At 48.3% G+C, this 23,787-nt stretch overlaps 1 protein-coding gene across 2 annotated transcripts in view; it reads left to right on the top strand.

The window, feature by feature from the left end:
- Window positions 1–23,787, top strand: part of LOC119395155 (nuclear factor related to kappa-B-binding protein) — a 755,896-nt gene that overhangs the window by 259,086 nt on the left and 473,023 nt on the right. For both annotated transcript variants that reach the window (XM_037662442.2, XM_049415825.1), the window contains exon 6: window positions 14,633–14,822. In XM_037662442.2, the coding sequence (XP_037518370.2) occupies window positions 14,633–14,822 (190 nt within the window). The remainder of the gene's footprint in view (window positions 1–14,632; window positions 14,823–23,787) is intronic.

Here is a 23,787-nt window from a genome sequence, read left to right as displayed (position 1 = left end):
TTTAGAGATGTTTTTAGAGCGCCCAGTCGCAGTTTCGGTTTCAAAGAGCACCGAGCTAGGCAGCACCACTTCCGGAGGACGGGTAACCACAGCTGGCCACGTGACCACGCAAAATTGTGACGTAGGCGACGCGCGAGAGTGGGTGCGGTGGGTGCCGAACCAGGTCAAGTGGCGCCGGCTATGGAGGATTAGAAACAACTAACAAATGCGTAATCTATGTCCTGCGAGCTTTCGGAAGCGCCCATCTCGACTCGCTAAGCTTACAGCATTTGACTGTGGCTCTCAAAAACGGCGCTGAATCGGGACGAATACATTGCTGTCGAAGCTTAAGGACATGAATCTAAAGCAAATGGAAGCATCAGTTCGGAACTTACACGTTACGGAGCGCACGGCGGCCACTTGATAGATTCGAAGTGGACGACAACCGCTTTTGGCAGTGCTGCCATGTTTTTCGGAGGCGCGAATGCCTCGCCGGTGAAGCTTGCCGTGCATGTTGGACAGCTCTCGCGCATGCGGCGACGGCCGACCGTTGCGGCAGGCTTGCTGCTAGCGTGAGCGGGCCATAACATCTGCCAACGGGCACGACGAGCGAACAGCGGAAGACAACACAACTAGCACATGCAAAGCTGCAGGCACGGAGGAAGAAATGGCAGGTAGCACGGCACAAGCGCAAGGGCACAACCAGCCACCAGCCAACACAAACTCGTGACGTAGGTTTGTTTACACATCCGCCGCGTTGATGTCGGCGTCGCGAAGCGCTCGCATCTCGCTCCGTCACGCGGCATGCACTTTAAAATTTATTTTAAGTATGTTCTAAGCTATATTGGCCCTTTATATTTCGTAGACGTTGTGTACGGCTTCACATACATCTATTTCACTCATTATCTTGCCTTTGAAATTTTGTGTCAGCGCTCCTTTAAGGACACCAAGCTATAGTTTTTAGATCTATGCCTTTCATTCGAGGACAGTCATGTTTGTTGGCATTATCTTCCGAGATCGCAGAAACCCCTGCTTCCGTTTTCGTCCCGACACTCAAAAGTGATAAAGAACGGAATAGCATATTCCGCACTGAAGTCTGCTTTGGCAAAGTCTTGCGAACATGGCATGGAGCGTAGTTTCTTGACACAGATCCAGAGACTTCAACAAGTGGGTTACCCTGACAGTGTGCTGTCTAGTTGCAGTGAGAGGCTATTGAGATGGGTAAAGGGTCAGAACCATTCCAACAAATGTGACGATAAGCATAGATACGAAAAGGTAACAGTGTTACCTTATGTACACAAGCTATCTCATGGTCTGAGTAATGTAGGCAATAGGTACGGGGTTAAGACAGTGTTCTCTGCTCCAAATAAATTTTTGGGAATCTGTCCTCTCGTTAGGAAAAAGTAGAGCACAGTAGCGTGTTAAGTGAAGGCTGTGGAACGAACCATGTAAATTCTACGTATGTGCCGTGTAAGTGCGGGGTCGTCTACCAGATCCCACTGCTTGCGGGAATTCTTACGTGGGGCAAACAGGCAGATGTTTAAATGTACGTTTAAAGGAGCTTAACCAGTTGCTGAAGAAATCGGATGCTTCGCTTCTCGCCTCGCACTGTTGCACGTGTGGTTGTTCTCTAGTGTTTTCAGATACGAAAGTCTTGTCGTCACACAAATGCAAGGTCACTCGAGAGGTGATAGAAGCCTTTCATATCAAAAGAATGGGTGACGCATGCCTCAGTCAGGCATCATTGTCACTGACGCAAAAAGAGTTTTCTTTTCTGCTGGGCGCGTGTTCTGTGAAGTAATGCTTATGTTAGTGACTAGATTACCCCCTTTTTTATCTTTTTTGCTTTTGCACACGGTTTTTACTTGTCTTTCTTGTTCTTCTTGTTTTCTTGGATGATCTTTTCAAATAAATTTTTTAAGTTGCGATCAGCGTTCGTCCTGTGTGAATGTTCCTTCTTAGTCTCTGTCTTTTAGCGCGGCACCAAGAATGCATCTGACTGAACAAGTGGCGCCACCCGTGGTGCGGCACACTACTTATCAATCGTGGCTGAGAGCGGGTGCGTACGGGCGGAACCACAGCGGCTCGAAAGCGCGAAGCTAATTCATGGTCAAACAGGAGTATAACGATGCTATTGTTGCATGTATGGCTGCCACCACAGCTACAGAAATGCTGCTGGTAAGCTGCCAAAAGATTATGTGGATTTATATGGAAGGCTCATGAGAACGAATGATGAGAGCATTAAATGAGGGCGGTGCGATGTGCCAGCAAACAGACGCTCTTCATATTTTTTAATGCTTTCCTTGCTATTGTTGTGTATATTTGCTCATCGTGTTCATAAGCTATGCCTTTTTTTTAGCCTCAATGGAGGTCTCGGCAGCTTCTGAAGCACTGCAACCGCATTTGCAGTGCCCACTTCTTGGGCAATGATGAGAGAAGCTTGATAGCCCTGCACTCTGCCTCTATGTTCTGACACTTTTTCCTGCATGCTATGGGAAAGGGGACAGCGTGAACCTACAGCAAAGTGTTGAAGAACTTCATATCTAGAAGGGGACGCGGTGATTGCCAGAGCCAGGTGCATAGTAGGTCTGTGCAGGATGTGTGCTGGCACTTGTTGACAAACATAGCCAAGGCGGTGGCGTGCTTACACAATTCTCAGCGCCCAGCCTTGCATGTGCACCTTGCTCTCACAATGTGCAATTGGTTCTATAAACTGGGAAAATGAGCAGAAATCATCGAACAGCCCGAAGGAATGAGCAAGTGCAAAAAAGCGAGGGAACGAACCATCTTTTCTCTTGCTTAGCCATAACACCAACTACAACAGAACGGATGCAAAAGCCAAAGGAAGCTCTTCGCGTAATAGATGGAAAAAGTAAGACTCTTATTTAACACTTTCATGACCGCGGAAAAATCGGTTGTTTTTGGCTAGTCCAGGAAATATTTTTTTCCTGCCACAGAATATACTTGATGCTAAAGTGTAGGGTATCAAACGATAGAGGAAGAATTGGTCTTTCCAACAGTGTTAATTTCAAACAACGGATTTATTTCGACTATAATAAAAAAAATTATCAAACAAAGAAAAATGCATCAAAAAGAAAGAAAGATTCATAAAAACATCAATGCTACTCTGCAAAGGTTAAACATTTAAAAAAATCGAAATATACGTTTTGACCGCAAAGCCCTCGTAGAATAATAGTAGAAATATAAGCTCTGTAAGTACAAAGATTATTTACATAAATACAAGAATATAGGCACTAGTGCCTATCATGCCACCGCACGATGCAGGTTCTCGACGCGGTGAAACAAAGGCTGGCTGCGCATGCTTTGGGGGAAAAAAAAATTTTTCTGTTCAACTTTTCTAGCATAGTTTGAAGTTCTGGTATTTTTCAATTTTCTTGTGTATTTGTTGAAATGAACAGTGTAGCCTGTTCTAAATCTGTAAAAATCCATAATTATACCCTCATTTGACCTCTTTCTCGCTCATATACTGCCGAATACCATACCGACCTTCACATTTCACCATTTTCTCATCCACTGAAAGGTTCCGACGGGGTTAAAAGATAGCGTAGAAAAATCGTTCATGTGTTGCAATAGAGAAGACACGTGGGGAAGGTTTTCGTGGGATGCGACAGTCGTCTTCTTCAGATCAGACACTCAAGAAGCCTTGAATCTTTTCCGTGGCATCACTGACGGTGGACGAAGGCCTCGAAATATGTGTCGTCGACACAAACACCAATGCATGCGCTAGACTTGAACGATTACCATGTACACATGGAGTCAGACGAACTTGCTCATCTTCTCTTCAGTAAACTCCCTCCATGGATCCGTCCTTCTCACTGTATGTTGGCTTTTCGAAAGTATGCATCCACGCATACTTATCTGTGTGGTTGCATATCTCTCTGACGACTTCTGCGGTAAAAAACAACGCGAAGACGCCGCCGCGCAGCACACCGGAGCGTTGGGTCAAAGTCCGCTCCGCGCCATCTTCGCGAAGAGAATTACGCTCTTTCTGCAGCCGGCGCCAAATGCTCCCGCCCGAATGAAGTTAACAGCTTGCAGATAACAGCTGTTATTTTAAGAACGCACCGGATACGTTTACATCGACGCGCAGCAACGATAAAACATTCATAGGGTAATGTATGGGGCAGCGCTAGAACGAATACAAGGACGAGAAAAGACAGGACATGCGCTGTACTCACAACTGAAAGTTTATTGGAAAAAACGGCACTAATATATCCAGCATAATCCAAATCATTGTCATCAAATGTGCCACGTGAACCACGTCAAGGCGAAATCAGCAGGAAGACAGCCTCGTCGAAATCGCGAAGAGAATTCGCGAATGCTGATTTCGCCTTGACGTGGTTCACGTGGCACATTTGATGACAATGATTTGGACTATGCTGGATATATTAGTGGCGTTTTTTCCAATAAACTTTCAGTTGTGAGTACAGCGCATGTCCTGTCTTTTCTCGTCCTTGTATTCGTTCTAGCGCTGCCCCATACATTACACTATGAACCCTAACCAACTCGCCCACCTTTCCGTTATTCTGCAACGATAAAACGACCCGAGGAGAAGATGAAACTAACCGGCGGATAGCTACTGATGTTCTGGGGAGGTTTGACGCACTTTTGCCATCCGTACTGAAGCCTGGCGAATCGAAGTTGTCTTCCGTGTCTGTGGTGCTACCGTCATCCGGAGATTCCCGCTCATATTAATCGGAATCCGTCGAAATTCGCCGTTTCTGTGGAGCACCCGCGAGCGGCGTCGACGCGAAGTCTGAAACAACGAGCGCTCACCTACCCGACTGCGAACGAGCTTTAAAAATCTCCCCGCGGTGGAAAAAAAAAACTTGCAAACAAAACTGATAAAAAACATGTTATTTTATGCTTTGTATTGCGTTAGCTGTCCAGAACCGCTCAGACAGTGCCAAAACTTGATCTTGAAGGCATTGATAACATACTATCGGTGGGAATAGGTGCGGTCACGAAAGTGTTAATGTAAATAATACAAGGCCCTGATAAAATTTCAATAACCAGAAAGTAAACGTCCTAGTCGACGCTCTTCATGTGAGCAACACACTTGCCAAAGAATTCGGAGGGCCCCTTTGCAGAAACAGTGACATGTTGCGGGCGCAAAGAGCGCCGGCAACATGTCACGACAGGGGATCACGCGTGGGGCCCCAACTGGTGGTGCTGACTCTCTTAGCGCCACCACACCAGCTGTCGAGGCCTATACGGTACTTATACTCGATTGTAACGTGAGGGATGACTTTTCATTGCGTCCAGGAAGAAAAAATAGAATTTCGGTATTCGATTGCAACACGAGATTCGACTTTAGGCTGCAAACATTTGGAAAAAAAACTCTCGTTAATTCGAGTAAATACAGTAATCTGAGTGTGCCTGACTATATAGTAGCAAAAATTCTGCTTATTACTTATAGTAAAATTGCGAAATTGAGTTTACATTACAATAATGGAAATCATAAGAAGGGACATCTTAAAGATGTTTGGAAGGGTATTCGAGAAACATAACACCAAGTACTCCGTTTTCGTTATGAGTGTCCCCATGACTGTTTTTTGCTTTTTTCCATAGGCATGGAGTTTTCTATAGTGTGACCCTGCCATCTCAGTTGACGATAGATCATCTCAATTGTCATAGCTTTTAAGGGTGCCGCCTGTATTGTGTTTATACAAGGTGTTCCACATAATTATAAACTAATCTTCACAAAAAAGTGGTTATCCTCAATGGAATAAAACCAACAACATGTTTTGTTGTTGGAATAAAAACAACACCTTGTTGTGTAGGGCAGGAGCGCGGCGTAACCCGCGGCGGGCCGACGGAGAGGCCGAACGACGGGAGGGCGCGTAAAGTGACGACGCACAGACCAAGCTTCGGCTAGACTCACGGGAGACTGCTCTCCCGCATTTATTGCAGGTGGTTTTAAGGAGGGGGAAGAATGGCTATTGGTCCGCGAGGCACGGGTCACGTGACTGGCATGGCCACGCCGGATTGGTGGTAGCAAAGAGAAATGGAAGACACCTAGCTCCACCCAGTAGCATGAATAGAGAGCTCAACTGCACTGGTGTCTTAGCATGTCACCAGGGGTCGCGTGACACAACAGGTGCCGCCTGTATTGTGTTTATACAAGGTGTTCCACGTAATTATAAACTAATCTTCACAAAAAAGTGGTTATCCTCAATGGAATAAAACCAACAACATGTTTTGCTGTCGTGTGGCACTCGTTAGGGTATCTTTATATTGCATTAATTTAATTAACAAAGATCAGTTATGGAACATTTTTACTATTCACTTTAGGGCCAAGTGCATTTTGTTAACGTTGTAGAGAGCATTCCAAAGTGACTGATCCAATTTTTTGTGATAACGTACATGCTGCATAGTGGTTTTTCCCGGCACTCGGCACGGCAGTCTGGTGGTTATGGTGCTTGACTGCTGATGCAAAGGTTGTGGGATCGAGTCCCGGCTGCAGAGGCCGCAATTTCAATAGAGGCAGGAATGCTTGAGGCCCGTGCGTTTAGATTTAGGTACACGTTACAGAACCCCAGGTGGCCAAAATTTCCAGAGCCCTCCACTATGGCGTCTCTCATAATCATATTGTGGTTTTGGGACAATAAACCCCAAGGATTATCATTATTTTTTCTGGCATTTAAAGAAAGCCCACGAAGCATGAACATGTGACTGGCCTCGTGTGCTACTGTGTTGCAGCAGCGCTCTCAAACGTGCTTCGAGCGGAAGAACCAGCACGTGGACTGTTGCGAAATGAGCGGTTGTGGCTGTAGGCGCCAGCTTCACTATGCGTCCATATTTTTGACGGCCGCACTCTGCAAGGAAATGCCATCGTCCCTGAGAAGCGATAGGCTGACGGTCCTCCCACCAGTTGTTTTGCTCCAAGCATGTTTGAGAGCGCTGCAGTACGGTAGCGCGTGAGTGGTGCAGTCACGTGGTGCAGTCACGTATCTGTAGTTTTGGAATGGCTTCTACGACATGAAGACAGGTACTTGGTCCTAAAGTGAATATTAAAATGTTGCATAATTGACCTTAGTTAATCAACCAAATAAGCAGAATATAAAAAAATACCATAATGAGCACCACATGATGGTAAACATTATGCTATTGGCGTCATTCTGGCGCAGTTAACCACTTCGTTAACCATTTGCTTCTACTTAAGTGAAACACCCTGTGCACTTATTCACTGTGATTGTCTGATACGGAAATACCTCGCTATTTGACTTAGATATATTTGTTTTTCTTTATTAGGTGACTGTAAAGTTTTTTGCTGTTGCATATCACCAGGTAATCGAATCTATAAGTTGCTATAGTGTAAATAGCAGTGGTATCCTGCGATGCTTTTTGCCACTAAAATACACCTGAGACATTTCTGGGCAGCACTAGTTCTCTCGGAGAAGAAAGGTTAAAAGATTGCGTGTTAGAGAATATGTTGATAATGAATGCTTTATGTTAGCAGATAAGTAGAATATAAAAAATCATTGCGGCTTTATATCCTCAATGTAAACACGACGCGTCACAAAAATTTTGCTACCAGCGTTGTTGCTGCTCTACACATGTCGGGTGATCCAGAATTTCAAAAACGGTAATACGCTTACGAGCAAGGTAAGACTGCACAGTGGTATTTGCGCCTTTGTGGGGAGGCTTCTTATTGATGTTGTGAGGAGGCTTTGTATCGACAAATAGCAGCCCACTTGCTGGTTGGCAAGTAGAGCAGAGACACCCATCAATTACGAAAGTGTCAAGCAAGAACCACTCACAGCGCAGCGTATATGTTGTGGCTTATGCCAAAGTGACAGAGCCAGGCCAGTACCAACACAGAATGCTTTATTGAGCAGACAATGAAGTATATATAGGCAGCTGGCCTATGACGTAACACAAGACGGTGATGACGTTTGACACGTGTTGGCACTGCACTTCTTATCACTTCCCCCTTTCTTTTAAAGATTGAGTCTTTGCACGGGTCTTCGTAGTCGGGTAGACCTTCGTAAGACTGGAGGAGTTGGGGAAGCCCCCACAGCTGGAAGAGATGTTGGTGGCATTGTAGAAGGAACGGGAACAGCGTCCTTGCGTGCTGGAGTTGGCTGGCTTAACCGCTCCTCTCGTGGTGACTGCTGCTGCTCCCCGTTGTCAGGGCTGGGCGGTACTGATTCGAAACTCTCCGCCCTTGGAGTCCCGGGTGACCTAGACACCTGTGGGCGAATCTGGTCTAAGTGACGCCGGGTTGGTCCACCTGGTGTGTTGACTGTCACGAGGCGCGAACCTTCGGTGCCTTTGATGACGCCTGGGCACCACCGCCTCCCGTGTCCAAAGTTGCGCACCCACACCGGGTCCCCGGGCTGGAATCTGGAAGGCTGGCAACGACTCCGAGATAAGGATGGCACACATGTATCCAAGCGTGAACGAACTTGATAATTAAGCAGCAGTTCCGAAGGAGACTTTCCGCATGGTAGGGGCGTGCGTCGGTAGCCTAGCAATACCCGCGCTAGTTTGGCGTCGAGGTCGTTCACCATCGAATGCTTGACAAGGCCGTCCTTGATAGTGCGAACTGCGCGTTCCGCAAGGCCGTTCGACTGTGGGTGGTACGGGGCACTGCGCAGATGCGTTATGTTGTTGTCTGTCATGAACTGGGCAAACTGCTGACTTGCAAACTGGGGCCCGTTATCTGACACTACAGTTTGCGGCAAGCCAAAACGCGGGAATAATTCGCAAAGACGTGTTATTGTGACTTCGGTGGTTGCCGACCTGACCGGGAGTGCCTCGATCCACTTCGTGTGCGAGTCGACGACTATCAGCAGCATGCGCCCGTCTATTGGCCCGGCATAATCAATGTGAAGCCGTGACCACTTTATCCCGGTTTCTGGCCAACTGATAGGCTCCTGGTGATGTGGCATTGTTTGAGCTTGTACACATGGCATGCATGAACGAGCGAGATTTTCGATCTCACCATCCAACCCTGGCCACCAGAACAGCGTCCGAGCCAGTCTTTTCATCGCAGATGCTCCCTGGTGTGACCGGTGTAGCTTGGAGAGCATGGGCCCCCGCGCCTTGCGGGGTATGATAACTCGATGACACCAGTAGAGTAGACCTTCTGCGCTCGACAGTTCCAGTCTTCTGCAAAAGTAAGGTTGAAGATGACTGTGACATGATGAGAGGCGTTTAGGCCATCCATTAAGCATGAAGTTCTGGACAACACAAAGATCTTTGTCTGCGCTCGTCAGTTCCCTCAAAGCACCCGCTGGCACGAACGAACTGTCAAGGTTCTCTGTGGCCAGCGCGTATTCTGGCAATGTTCCCGAGTGAACAGCCTCTGGTGTCGGCATTGGCAAACGGCTAAGTGCGTCTGCATTGGCGTTTTGCTTCCCGGCCCTGTACTCGATGCGGTACCGGTACTGACTTAGGAACAGAGCCCACCTCTGGATACGCGCCGACGCCATTGAAGGCACCGGTCGATCTTCTCGTAGAAGACCCACAAGTGGTTGGTGGTCCGTCACTAGCACAAACTCGCGGCCCAACAGGTAGTCTCGAAACTTTGAGACTCCGAAGACTAGCGCCAGAGCTTCCTTCTCGAGCTGCGAATAATTTTTTTCGGCGCGCGTCAGTGCGCGTGAACGGAAAGCGATGGGCTTATCCACGCGGCCCATGCGGTGCGAGATGACGGCACCTAAACTTGACGGTGATGCATCACATTCCAACCGCACTGGTTGGTCGGGCTGAAAATATGTCAGCACTGGTGAGCTGAGAAGCGTTCGTTTTGCCTTGAGATAAGATTTTTCCTGGGTTGCACCCCACTCCCATTTATGCTCTTTTTCGAGTAGATTATACAAGGGGGCCAACATCGCTGACATGTGTGGCAGGAACTGGTGATAATACGACAGCAGACCCAAAAACGAGCGCAGTTCGCTTACATTCGTAGGCCGTGGTGAATCGCGTATTGCAGCCTGGTTCTTTTCCAACGGGTGCAAGCCCTCTTTGTCGATCCGGTGCCCCAAATAAACGATGGAGTCTTTACGAAACTGATATTTTTCTGCCTTCAGCTTGGCACCGTTTTCCTGTAGCCGGTGTAAAACATCCCGGAGCACGGAGTCGTTACTGTCTGGACGCTCAGCTATTAATACGTCGTCCAAGTACACCTGCACGGCTGGAAGGCCAGCCAGGACGGTTTCCATGCGCCGCTGAAAAATCGCGGGAGCCGAGGCAACTCCAAACGGGAGACGGTTATAGCAAAACAGCCCCTTGTGCGTGTTTATCACGGCCAACTTCTTCGCTTCCTCATCCAAGGGGAGCTGGTTATATGCGTCCTTCAGATCCAATGTAGTGAAAAGAGATCCCTCACGAAGTGACGTGAAAATATCCTCGATGTTAGGTAGTGGATACTGCTCAGTTATGCACGCAGCAATAATAGTGGTCTTAAAATCACTGCAGATGCGGAGTGACTCGTCTTTCTTTAGTACCGGCACTATTGGTGCCGCCCACTCTGAATGTGCTATAGGCGATAATATGCCTTCACTCACTAAGCATTCCAGCTCCGTTTCCACTTTCTCACAAAGAGTGTAAGGGATAGGCCGCGCCTTGTGGAACTTAGGTTGGGCGTCTTCTCGAAGGTGGAATTTCACAGGAGGCCCCTGAATTCTTCCGAGCTCAGATGCAAAAAGTGCGTGAAACTCTGTGCAGATGCTGTCTCGAGCAACTGACATCGATTGCACTGTTCCGAGGAACTCACTCGGAAGTATTGACAATGCTTGAATTAAATCCCTTCCGCAAAGGCTAGGACCAGAACACCCTATAACGATCAGGGTGTCAGGGACAGCTTTGCCTGAAAATTGGGCTTGAAGCTGTAGTTCACCGACAATGGGCAACTTGCCCAGGTAGCAGCTGAGCGTCTGTTTGCATTTCGATAACTGCGGCCAGCTCAGGCGATGCTTGAGATAAACTTCTTGCGGGATTATTGAAAATGGTGATCCCGTATCAATGATCATGTTCGGGAGCACGCCCCCCCAACGGATGACCCTGCGATACGCCTGTAGCAGACGTTGCTTCTCCCGTGTCTTTTGTACAGTGAACACTGTTGAAATATCACTCTCGTCGGTTTCAGATGCAGTGCTCTCATACTGAACGACGTAAGCACTCCCATCCTGCCTGCCACGAGCCCTGAGCATCGATTGGGAGCGGCATTTTCTTGCGAAATGACCTGTCTTCCCACAGCGAAAACATTTCTCTCCTTTGTGCGGGCAGTCGTATGCTTGATGATCATGGCTTCCGCAGCGTGCGCAATCTGCAACCCGTTGCTTCTTATCTCTGGAGGTGGTTTGATACTGGCGAGATTTTCCAGCTAAACTGCACACCGCTGCCGTATCAGGTTTGGTCATGGCGCTAACTTCCTGCGCAGCGGCTTCGGCAGCCGTAGCAATGTTTACCGCTTCGGCCAGTGTGAGGTCACTTCTTTCGAAGCAGCGTCTGCTGCACAGCGCGATTTCAGGATGCCACAAACGATGCGGTCACGTAACATACGGTCAAAACCGGTGCCAAAGTTACACTTATCTGCCAGCTTGCGGAGCTCAACGACATAGTCTTGGACAGATTCAGTGGCCGTTACGTCCCTAGTGAAGAACTTGCGGCAACTTCGTTACTCTTCGGCGCATAGTGGACATTTAGGAAAGCGAGTGCTTCTTGGTAACTCAGCTCATTTACTTTACGGGGAGCGCAGTGTCCCGCAAGAACGCCTACCACCTTCGCTGATAGCGTCGAAATCAAAAGCGCCCTTTTTTTATCCTCTTTGTTAATATCATTTGCTTCAAAGAATGCCTCCAGCTGAGTCAAGTAAATCTCCCACTTATCTTGATTTTCATCGAAACTTGGGGTGCCGAGACTCGTAGCCATGGCCATGGCCGCCGACGTTCCGTGGTGGTAGGCGAAGGCGGTGGTTACATTCAGCGCCCAGAAATCGTGAATCCCATCTTCGTCGCCACTGTTGTGGCTTACGCCAAAGTGACAGAGCCAGGCCAGTACCAACGCAGAATGCTTTATTTAGCAGACAATGAAGTATATATAGGCAGCTGGCCTATGACGTAACACAAGACGGTGATGACGTTTGACATGTGTTGGCACTGCACTTCTTATCAGTATAGAGAGCTGTCATGTTAAGCAGCTAAACAAATTCCAATAAGTTGTTTTCGAACGATGCTAATATACATTGAGCCGGAAAGTCAGGAATATTGTGATACAAATAGATATTTCATTAAAATGAAATAATGTTGGTCGCAGTTAAAAAATTTCGAGTAAACATTTTGGTACATAAGCATTTCCTGCTTCATTATGTCAGTCTATAATAGCAAATTTGCAAATGTGTCGAAGTATTTTAAGATACAGTTGGGAAGCATCATATCGGGTACAATAATTCCGGAAGTATCTTGTATCTGTATCCCAAAGACTTCTTGCCCAAGTATCTTGTATCGTATCGCGATACAATTTCAAAGTATCCTTGGCTGGCCCTGTAATATTGTTCGCGGATAGGGGAACTCCTGTGACGTCGAACAAGTAAAGCGAGTTTTGTTGACATCACAGAAGATTTGCGGGGCGCGCACCATTCTGCAACTGCCACCTGATGGGGGTTCCTCGCCCCTGTCGCTGTTGTTGGGCTGCTCTCAAGGTGGTTCTGGCTGCTTACACTAGGAATGCTTTCTTTTTCTTAGGGAACACCTACTGGACAGTCGTGTGAATGCTTAACGGGCTTAACTGATAGCAAAGCACCCACTTCGTTTCATTCTTTATTGCGCATGGGGCCTCGATTTGAAAACTGCATGAGAGCAGCATTTTGGGCTAGTTCGTGATCCATGACATCAAAGAAATTGCGCGACGAAAACACGGACAGAAGAAGACAAGTACAAACACAGCGCAAACTTTCAACTGCGCTGTGTTTGCGCTGTGTTTGTACATGTCTTCTTATGTCCGTGTTTTCGTCGCGCAATTTCTTTGATGTAATTGAAAACTGCGCTTTCAACATTGCCAAAGCTTGAGCCCATGTGATCTTAGTTGCTCTCCCACGGTGGGGCGCTAGTTTCTTGTGGTTTTAGGTGGGCATATCGAAGTGACGTTTAAATTGGTCATAACTAATGATGCTAGGATTGATTATACGATATGTTAAAGCATGTGTGATTCAATTTTGGTATTATCGGACACAAAGCTACAAGTTGCAGTAAAAAAAGGCACAGAAATTTCACTGTCAGGGGTCCTTTAAGGTGAAGACATCTGTGCAAACCAGGACAGACCACGAAGAAGAGATGAGAGCATGCCAGTGTTTCTCTCTTCTTTGTGGTCCGTCCTGGTTTGTAGTGAAGCATTCACCCTCTAACTCTGCCCACGACTAATACTGCTTATCATTGAGACCGTAAAAGATTAACTTGTGGCTCCAGAATCTCTTGAAACTCATCCAGACGTTTGTTAATGGCAATTGTTTCCGTGCACACAACAGCTGACACTAAATCGGTGTTAATGACACCAGCATAACCTTCTAAGGCAGCCATTTTCTCTTCGACAGGGATAGATCATTCATGTAAGTTATTTGCTTGTCTAAGTTCATTTGAATTTCTTCGACTTCATTAACTGCGATTGAACTTTGGTGTGGTTTCTGCCAGTTTTCGCATTGAAGGATTTTAGTAGCACCACAGCGTCGCTACCGTTCTTACTTTGCTCATCCTTCATAGGGCTTGGGTTCAATTCAATATCTCCCCCCAACAGCAGCAACTTGATAATGTCATAGCACTTGCGCACAATGTTGAAAAGACCATGCTGGCATTGAAACAGTAGAAGGTGAACATTGCTCGAGCTTTTAGTAGAGTACAGTGATGAAATGGGACTCGCCTGTACCAGAAAGAACAAAAACATTTGATGGATTCACATATCGGCCACTTTCACATGCCCGTTCTTCAACTTGTAGACTGCACAGCAGTGCATTGACACTTGGGCATGGTCACCAGACTGGGTCAAAGGCTTAACACCGTCTGGGCCTTTTCTTTTACCCTGAAAGCTCTTCTAGCACATCACGCACAACCATCATCATACTTCAACGAACAGTGCAAGAAACAACGCACCCTGTCGTTTTTCGCACTGCCAGCCAAACTGCACTTTCACAGGTTGCGGCTTATTGGGGGTCTCCCACACAGTTGTTCAAGGGTTCTGGTTGGGTAGTTGGGCTACCTATACATCTTATTTGGGCACTATATATGTAGTAACGAATGATTTATTGTGTCATTATATTAGTTTTATATTTTGCACACCTTATTTTTTAGGCCCCTGTACAACCACTTTACATGTACACCTTGTCACTATCTCTTGGTCCTCATTTTTCATTTGATATATACTTCATTTGATATATGGTGTGATGTTGAAAGTTCTCCTGGCAGTGAATATACTGAACTGCCTTTGTACCCCACGGCATACTTAAGATGTTGATTTCCAGAGAGTTGAGCATTGGCTTGCCATTGCAGTTGAATACACCATTGAGCAGCGCAGGTTTTTCTCACCACGGCACACAAGTGCATCTTCTGCAATCGATCACAAAGGGGAGTTACATGCGAGCAGGTGTCGCATGACATTGGGCCATGGCAGTAATGAGTGGCTTCTTGTGTAGAGACTGCTGGACGCCTGCCTGGACTGGGGTCCCTGGGGTGGAGTGGCACGTCCCATCGGAGGAGGAGGGGGTGGCGTCCGCCAGGTGCCCTTGGCGCAGCGCACGCGCTGGCGCTACTGCACTGAACTGCAGGAGCTGCGTGACCGCCTGGGGGAGCCACGCACCTCGGACGAGGATGACCTCTGCTCGGGTCAGTCAGTTTATTATGGGTCAGTTGACAGCAGCAGCTCTGTACTCCCATCAACTTGCCAATTCGAAAAGCTCGAAAAGGATGCCAAGGATTCAAGTGTGCTTGCATGCTTTCCTGAAATACAATGGAACAAGTTGCTTCCGTTAGTATGTCATTCATTTTTGCCCAGCATTGCTGTAACGTAAATTTCAAAGGCACACACTGCTCATTATGTCTAACGGTTCTAGTGCTGTTGCTTTTTTTGTGATAAGGTGGCTAGCTGAAATCAAATTGCCGGATGGATTGGGTGTGCCTGTTACTACCAGCAGCGAAAGTTCTGAAGCAAGGGACTTTTGATTATGGTCACTGTCTGATAATCTGGATGCCGGTATTGCAGACATGGCCTGATTGTCGGACAGCTCTGTGCCACCGGCACAGGCCTGACTGAAATTGTATCAGACACCTTAAAGTGCACCGTGTGCTAGTTTTGCTCTCGAGCTTTGCGGCCACATCTGCTTTTGCCAGCAGGGCACAATGTAAATAGAAGTCTTCTTTTTTTGACTAAGCACTGGCACCTCTAAAAAATTAAAACTGCCAAAATAATGTACAGTCAACTGCCGATTTTTCAGACATGCTTGAAGATTCGGACGCTTTCACAGCACCGTCACAAGCCGAGTGGTGCGATAGCTGCGCCAAACTGCACCAAGACATGAAACCTGCTACATCCCGCTACATCTCGGCTGTTCTATGCCAAAACTGCACCAAACTATAAGCACACTAGCGATGGATGGATGGATGGATGGATGGATGGATGGATGGATGGATGGATGGATGGCGGCAAAACGCGACACTCCAAAGCTGCCGCACGGCAAAATTTTCCTGCCGCGAGAGGAATGGGTTCGTACATCATTTTCTGCGGCACGCCGCCCGGCGCTGTCTGGGGGACCTGACAGAATGCAGATTGATGGGAAGGCTCGTGAAGTGCTGCTTTGGCTTGCTCAGGCTTTTGGGGGCTGACATAATCTTCTCCAGACTGTTGTAAATTGGCGTGACCCCCCAAAAGTGCGCCTTGGAAGGAGCTGCTCGCCGCGAGCTGGTGTGACAGCACTGCCGCAGTAACATAGAAATCAAATTTCAGTTTATAGTACAGCGACGTCCGTATATGTCTTATTTTTGCCCCTTTTTTAAAATTCTGCTGCTTGAACCAGTGTTACACCCCCGTCACATGGACAGCCTTAACCGTGGTTAAGCTGACTACGGCTGCAGCTAACCACGGTGAGGGGTAGCTACACAGCAGACATTGCAGCAGTTAGTTTCCTAACCACGGTTATCGCAAACCGAGAAGCTGGCGAGATGGTGGACAAGCTTCGCACCAGCCGTGAACTGGCGCAGTTAATTGGCAGCTTCAAGTTGTTTGAGGATTTGCACTGAACGCGACTTCAGTCGCAGAAGCTAGAGGAAAAAGGAACGCGACTTTAAGGAACGTGACTCCAGTCGGGGAGCAAAACTCGTGGAAAACTAGGTTCGCCTTGGAAAGGCTAGCAACAAAGACTATTTTGTCCTCGGCGGGATTAGCAAAAAGCATATCGCTACACGTTTCTTGAGGGGAATTGCTTTTCGCATTGTTCGTGTCTGCCATCTCAGAGCCTCAGGTCATTGAACCAACTTCCTTGGATGAAAATGGTGACACTATGTCATCTTGGTGTTGCCAAGGCAGCGATAGCAGTGGATTTTGCATTGTGTGCAGTCAGACTATTAACTGCGAACAGCATGGTTTTGCAGTGATAAAGTGACACGCTACAGGCAAGAGGCACATTGACACCACGAAGCTGCACCGGAATTCAGCAGGTGTACTGGAAACTCCAAAGACCTGCATGTCAGACGTGTTTGGACTTCTCGCAGTGTTCAGCTATGCTCTCAGGCGACCGCATGGTTTGTGCAGAGACTCTCTTCATTCTGGGAATTACTCTAAAAATATTTCCTTTCTTTTGGGCAGATACGGCCACATCTCTATTTCCGAGGATGTTCGCGGACTCCGAAATCACTAAACAGCTTTGCTGCAAACGAATGAAAGCCTCCTATATAGTAGTGCATACCTGCCAAGTCTCCCAGATTTTCCTGGAGACTCCCGGATTTCAACCATTTCTGACGTTTGTACGGTTGGCAGGAAAATCTCCCAGAAATCGAAATTTCTGTGCGTCATCTAGCCACATTGACAAAATATACAACCGAATCTGATCCAGGCTTTTTGCGAACCCATAGTTAACCAATTTAAGAGGCGTTGATGTCAATGTAACCAGCTGATAGGAATTTGTGAAATTCTCTAGCTGAATTCCACTGTGTCGAATTGGCCAAATTGGGATGTTCCGAGCACTTTTCCGCGTTGCGGCGGGTGATACGAACTTTGGTACTGAATCCGTCAAGCGACTGCCGAGAGCAGAATGCTGGAAGCTTTGGAAGTACGCGCGCGGCCAGCGTGCACAGTGTCAGAACTGTGGTCATTGTTTGCCACAACCGCTGTGGATGAAACCGCGGTTGCTCTTGACACGATCACGTATGGCGATGACGAAACTCCGAAAGTGCACGCATGTCCAACGCTCACCCAGTCAAAGCGACACTGCTTTCTGCAAAACCCGTGGTCAAAAACACGATCATAGATAGCAACAAACAATGTTGTTTTGAAGGCATGTGCGTGGCCAGCACACGTGGATTGAAAACGGACCTACCATTTGCCACAACTGTTGCGCACGAAACCACGGTCTCTATCAACGCGATCATCGATAGCGACTACGATCTCAGAAAGTATGCGGCTAATGCAGTGGTAGATTAAAGGCAATATTGTTGCAAAAGAGGCACGAAGCCTTTTGGCGTTTGTGTCGATCTTCGCTTGTCACTATGGTGGAGCGGACTTTGGCACTTAGTTTTCAGTTGGCCTTATGCGAAGCTTTGACGCACGCTTTCGCGGCAGCCAGCTGCGCCGTCCCTTATTGGTTCGTCCACGTGTGTTCCAAAAAAGGTGTACGCGAGTTCTTTTGATGGAAAGAAATGTTTTGTGCGTATATCGTGGTTTGAATTCAGATTTTGCTAGTTTTTGAATGATACGAAATTTTGTCGCTCCTCCTTCAGATTCGTATCACCGAGATTCTAGTGTAGTTGGGAAACCCTACCTGCGTTGTTGGTTTGGCCACTCTAAGCCATTATAAAAGACCACAACGCCAATGTTTACGCTTACGGGGCTGTTCGGTGATCCAATGGTGTTATGCAAACACTCATATTGGACAGAACTTTTTATTTCAAAAGAGTTCCTCCTTATTTGACTGTTTTGCTTCATACAGTCCATTTTTCCACTTGGCAGTGAGCTTTTAGCTCCTCCAAAAGCTGTTTTCCCTGCTCCAAAATGTGTTATTGGCTGCTCCAAAAGCCCTCCTTTCCTGCTCCGAAACGCACTTTTTGCTGCTCCAAAAACCTGCTCCAAAACAGCTTCAGTCAATCACATCACTGCAAGCCCCATAAACATCACTATATAAGAACTTCTGAAATTTCGGACGTCAAAGGGTTTCAGTGTTCGATTTTTTGGACTTTATGTTAATTGCAGGTCCAAAACAGCATTAATTGAAGCCCCACCACTGCTGCATTTATCGTCTCATAGGTTCGAACCAATGCTTTCCTGAGTCGACACGTTTGCGGCTGTAGCAGTGTCCGAAAGGCAGCTTTGGCACAAAGCCAGAGTGTGATGGTATGAAGTGTGTCGAAAATCTGAAGGGGCCACTATTACAGAGCAGTGTGGTGATGTCTTAATGGAAAAGCACCGGAAATGTATGGAGGCGTGATGGCGGCAGGTGGCAAATGCATCAGTACGACTTAATCGCTTACAACCATTTATGATAAGCATCGTCAGGTAAGTGCTCGATAGTCCATGTGACCTAGCGCAGTTGTGAGCTTACAGTGCGTTTTTAATAGGCAACAACGCAAACGCGCCGTACCGCCATTCATGATGCCTGTTTGTGCGAGAGCACTGTTTGCTGCACAGACGCATTGCCTTCATGAATGAAAGCAGCTTGTCATCGCCGCGCCTGTGTGCAGTCAGGAACAGAGTAGTCATAATGAACACTTTCACAACAAACGTGTGCAAAGGGTACAGCAAACACCCTGGCAGTGACAGCGTCAGCTTAGTAGGTGACGTGCTGATGATTGGCTTCACGAGGCAGCAAATGGTGTGTGTCTGCGGATATTTTCGTACACTAGCGCATTGTTTACGTGCGTGAATGCGTGGGGGAAAGGCATACGGGTCCGCCCTTTTGCCTTTATGCTCTGCGTCATCATTTCCAAATGCACTTTGCTGGTATCGGCGGCACTCATCACAGGATGCAAATTTGCAATTGACAGTTGGCATGTATTTAAGCGGCGTTCAACGCCGGTATTACCAAGAGCCTAGATGCGCACGAAAATGTCTCATAAGTGTACTGGGAAGCATTAAAGGGACACTAAATGCAAATAACAGTTTATGTCATGGTGAAAGGTAAATGTTTGAGAATGTCTAAAACGTCAATATTATAGACAGCAGTGCTGTACTAATAGAGAAATTAAGGTGAATGTAGGACGTGATATTGCCACGTGCGTTTCTTATTACCACTTTTTCTGTACGGTGCAGTCAACTTATAACGATATCGAGAAAAACGAAAAATATGATCGTTATAACCGGTGATCACTATATCTGGACTGCCGTTAAAAAAAAAAAGAAAACACCGCGCAACGTACCTTTGTAGGTCCGATCCCGAATTTACCACTTGCACTAAAGAATAGATGTTCTAGAAAGCAGGATGTCACACCATCTCCCGCTAAAGGAGACCATTAGGTGATGCGAAGCCGGAGAACTTGCACGATCGCGTTCCGTTGGTGTTCGTTGGGCATGCTACTGATCTCGGGCACGCTACCAACCTCGTGTCGTGGAACGTGAAGAGGAACGCTACGCGTGTCGTGTCTTCCCTCTAGCCTGGCAGTTAATTCTCACAGGGCGAGCGGGGAACGCGGTCGACAGGCGCGCGAGAGGGAGGCAGCGTAGGAGAGGAAAGAGAGGGGGAGGGGACGTGCATGCGCTGGCGCTCATCACGGCGCTGCGCAGGAGAGAATTTCGGCATGTTGAGCCCGCATTTCAGAAGAGTCAACCGAAGCAAGCGCTGCACTGAACGCGTGCAGTGCTCTACCACATGAAGGATAGGAGACTAGAGGAGGAGAGAAGCGCATGCGCTGCGAGAGCAGAAGCGAGAACGCAGAAGAAGCGCAAGCAGGTGCTGGTAGAGAAGTGGAGAGAGTAACGCGCAGCTGTTGGAGAGAGAAAAGGAGGAGAGTTGCGCATGCGTAGTGTGAGTGCAGACTACCAGGCCACGGGGCATACTCCCGAGCAAGAGATGCTTCGCATCTAAAACAAAGCTTTATTTTAAGCTCCAACGAGAGTGCCAAGCTTTAGGTGCACCTAAATAGTCTGATATTTTCGCCTGCTTTCGCGGCAGCTGCAGCTTCACGACTGCGGTATGCATGGATTCCAGCTGCTGCGCAAACACTTCCGGCAGTCCTTTAGAGTGCGTGAAGTCAATCAACAAGTCGATCGACAAAAGTGCACTTTCCGTGGACATGGAGGTCGGGGCCAAAGTGCCACTGCCAGCCTCGTTGTCACAGTCGCTACTGTTGTGGCTCAACGCTGTCGTCTGCCGCGACAACACATCCCCGGTGATCGCCTCGTCTGTGACTTCTTCGCAGGACGATGCAGCGCAATCTGCTGTCAAAAACTCGTCCATCGACACAGCACCTGTGTCACAACCAGCGACGAGCGCCCAGAGCTCGGCCAGGTCGGCGGCTTCAGCTGTGTCGGTTGCGCTATCAGCAGGTGGGGAATTTTCGTCCTGGCGCAGGAAGCCCGCCTTCTTGAAACAGTTGCTGATCGTGGACTGTTTCACCTCGTACCAAGCCCCGTACATGAAGCGCACGGCCTTCAGAAGGCTGATCTTCAACTCTGCGTTGGCCGACGTGCCAGGAGCTGAGCGGTCAATGACCAATATCAGCCACTCCAGCACGCGCCACCGATACAAGGCTTTAAGGTTAGCAATGATACCGGCACCAATGGCTGCAGGCCTGCCGGCGTATTGGGAGGCAAAAACATCAGTTCGATAGATGTCAGCTTGAGGCTGATGGCGTGTGCGCTACAGTTGTCGAGTAGGAACACCACTTTTCTGCCTTGACCTTCTATTATCCCGTCCACCTCGAGCAGCCATTCCTCAAACAGTCGACGAGTCATCCACGCCTTCTTGTTGCTGCGTGTGTGCGATAGTGGACCGGGATATGCTGGTTTTTAGAGCATGTCGGCTTCTTTGATCGCCCGATCACGTAGGGCTTGAGGCGGTGGCTTCCGTCCATGTTGGCGGACAGCAACACTGTCACTCTCAGCTTGGAATGCTGCCTGCCAGGGCATGGGTCGCCTTTTAGTGCGTGTGTTTTTGACGGCATCATTTGAAAAAAAAAAAGAGCGGTCTCATCGCAGTTGTACCCGTCCTTGTCTGCATAGCACTCCAGGACGCCGGGCAGCTTTTCCAGTAGCCCCTCCTCTTTTGCCTGGGAATCCAGCGACGCCGTTTCTCTTACCACGTTTTTATAAACAATGCTGTGTCGATCTTTAAAACGCTGTATCCAGCCTCCTCCAGGCTCAAAATCCGGCCGTTTGTGAAGAAAGGCGAAATTTTTAGCCTTTGCAGCAAGTATTGGCCCACTGATGGGCATGTTACGAGCATGAGTGGTCAGAAACCAATTGTACAGCGCCTCTTCAACGTCAGCGTACAGAGGCTCTCTAACCCTTTTCCGCTCGTACTTCTTCACAAGGGCGCTCACCTTGAAGCCGCGCCAAGCAGGGCCGTACCTAAGGGGGGGTTGAGGGGGTTCTGACACCCCCCAAAATTTTTTCGTGCTTTAACTTTTCGGGTGATACTAAAATACCAGCCCGCCTTCACAGCGATCACTAGTTCCAAATGTAGCCGTTCTACACACAAACACCCCCCCAAAAAAATTCCTGGGTACGGCCCTGGCGCCAAGAATCCAGCAATATTTGCAGCTTTGTGTCAAGTGACACAGCTTTGCGCTTGACTGGCGCCATCTTCAAGGATGTCCGCTGATTTCGTGAGGGGCTACTTGCTTCGGCTGCTTCGGGCGCCGCTCGAATAGAGACTATGTGAAGGACGGGACGGGCGGCACCGTCGCTGACTGTCGCGCCAACTTGCTTATCGCCTTTTTTTACTTTTCTTCTTCCTCTCCTTTCGGTGCAATTGTGGGCCACGCGCGAGTGGCGAGGCACGCCAACGTGAAGCGGCTAGCACCATCTTGTGGTGCGCTGCGCAAGCTCACGATGGCACTCGGCGCGTGGGCTGCGCGGGTGGGACATGCAGCGCAGAAATGGCGGCAGATACGAACTCGTGTAGGCAATCATTTCGCCCCGTCTCCGCATCGTTCGTTTCAGGGGAACTTGGAAACGCAAATGTAACGATCAATATACACAGGAAATGCCGCCCAGATGGCAAACTTTGATCGTTATATCCGATATGCGACCAATAACATATCGTTATATATGATATTTTTCCTCATAGACTTAATGCATAAAATGACAGATTTAACTCGACCCATCGTTATAACCGATATATCGTTATATGTGGTATCGTTATAAGTGGACTGCACTGTATTCGGTTTTCGGCCGCAAAGACTGTCAGCAACGCTCAGCGCGAACCGTGCCTCATTATTCGAGAAGCTTCGCAAATAATGTAGATCGTTTTGTTAAGATTGCGCGCAAGACGCGCACATTCCAGCTTATTCTAGAACTTGCGCGACTGGAATATTCGACGGCACAGGAAAAAATGCCAACGCGCTTCACCGCTTGTCAGTTTTATTGACGACCGATGCGCTGTTCACCGATATCAGTGTACAGCGTGTATTGCTGTAGCTTGAGTTTTCACTTCCCGGCCATAAGTTCGGCCAAATAAAGAATTTCAGCTTGAACACGACAACTGCTGTCTTCGTCGACATCGCGGCCCTGTGACATCTGGTGGAGGTGCTGTTTGTCCATGTTCCGGACGCCCCCGTCAAGCCATGAAGCCATGCCACGTCGCAAAGAAGACATCGACTCTAACACCGAGCAGCGAGCACGCCGCAGGCAACAAGGTCTACCGCCAGGGTACGGAACTCTACCTGAGAAGACCTGGCAAACCAAGACCCTGACCTCGACCACAGCGACGATGACAGCCACTGTGCCGCCTGCACCGGTTCTGCTCCGGCAACCTAGGGAGCCGCCAACGTTCAGCGGTTCATTCGAACACCTGGAAACCTGGATTGAAACATACGACCTTTAACAATTGGAGCACTGAAGACAAGCTGCGTCACATCTATTTCTACCTGGAAGACGCGGCAAGAACATGGTTTGAGAATCGGGAGTCCTCACTTCAAACCTGGGAACTTTTCCGCAGCGCATTCCTGCACACGTGCCCAAGCGTCGTCCGCAAGGAAAAGGCCGCTTCCTTGCTGGAGACACGGGTGCAGCTACTAAACGAAAACGTCACCATCCTCACGGAAGAGATGACTCGACTTTTCCACCAGGCTGACGCTGCGATGCCCGAAGACAAAAAAGTTCGCCTGCTTATGCGGGATGTTAAACAAGAACTGTTCGCGGGACTTGTCCGCCACCCGCCCACGACGGTCACCGAATTCCTCACCGAGGCCACAACTATCGAAAAGACGCTTGAGATGCGGATGAAATAATGCAACCATTCTCCGTTGTCTGCAGCCTATTCTGAAGTGCACTCGCTGGCCACCGATGACTTGCGCGAAACCATCAGAGCGATTGGGCGGGAGGAGCTGCGCAATCTGTTACCTTCGCTGCAGCATCAAGTGGATTCAATCGCCGACATTGTCTGCGAGGAAGTCTGGCAATCGCTTTTAATTCCCGAAGCACCGC

Source organism: Rhipicephalus sanguineus, chromosome 5, assembly GCF_013339695.2.
Source record: "Rhipicephalus sanguineus isolate Rsan-2018 chromosome 5, BIME_Rsan_1.4, whole genome shotgun sequence".
Lineage (NCBI taxonomy): Eukaryota > Metazoa > Arthropoda > Arachnida > Ixodida > Ixodidae > Rhipicephalus > Rhipicephalus sanguineus.
The sequence above is the reverse complement of the archived record's forward strand: the minus strand, read 5'-3'. Positions and strand labels throughout refer to the sequence as shown.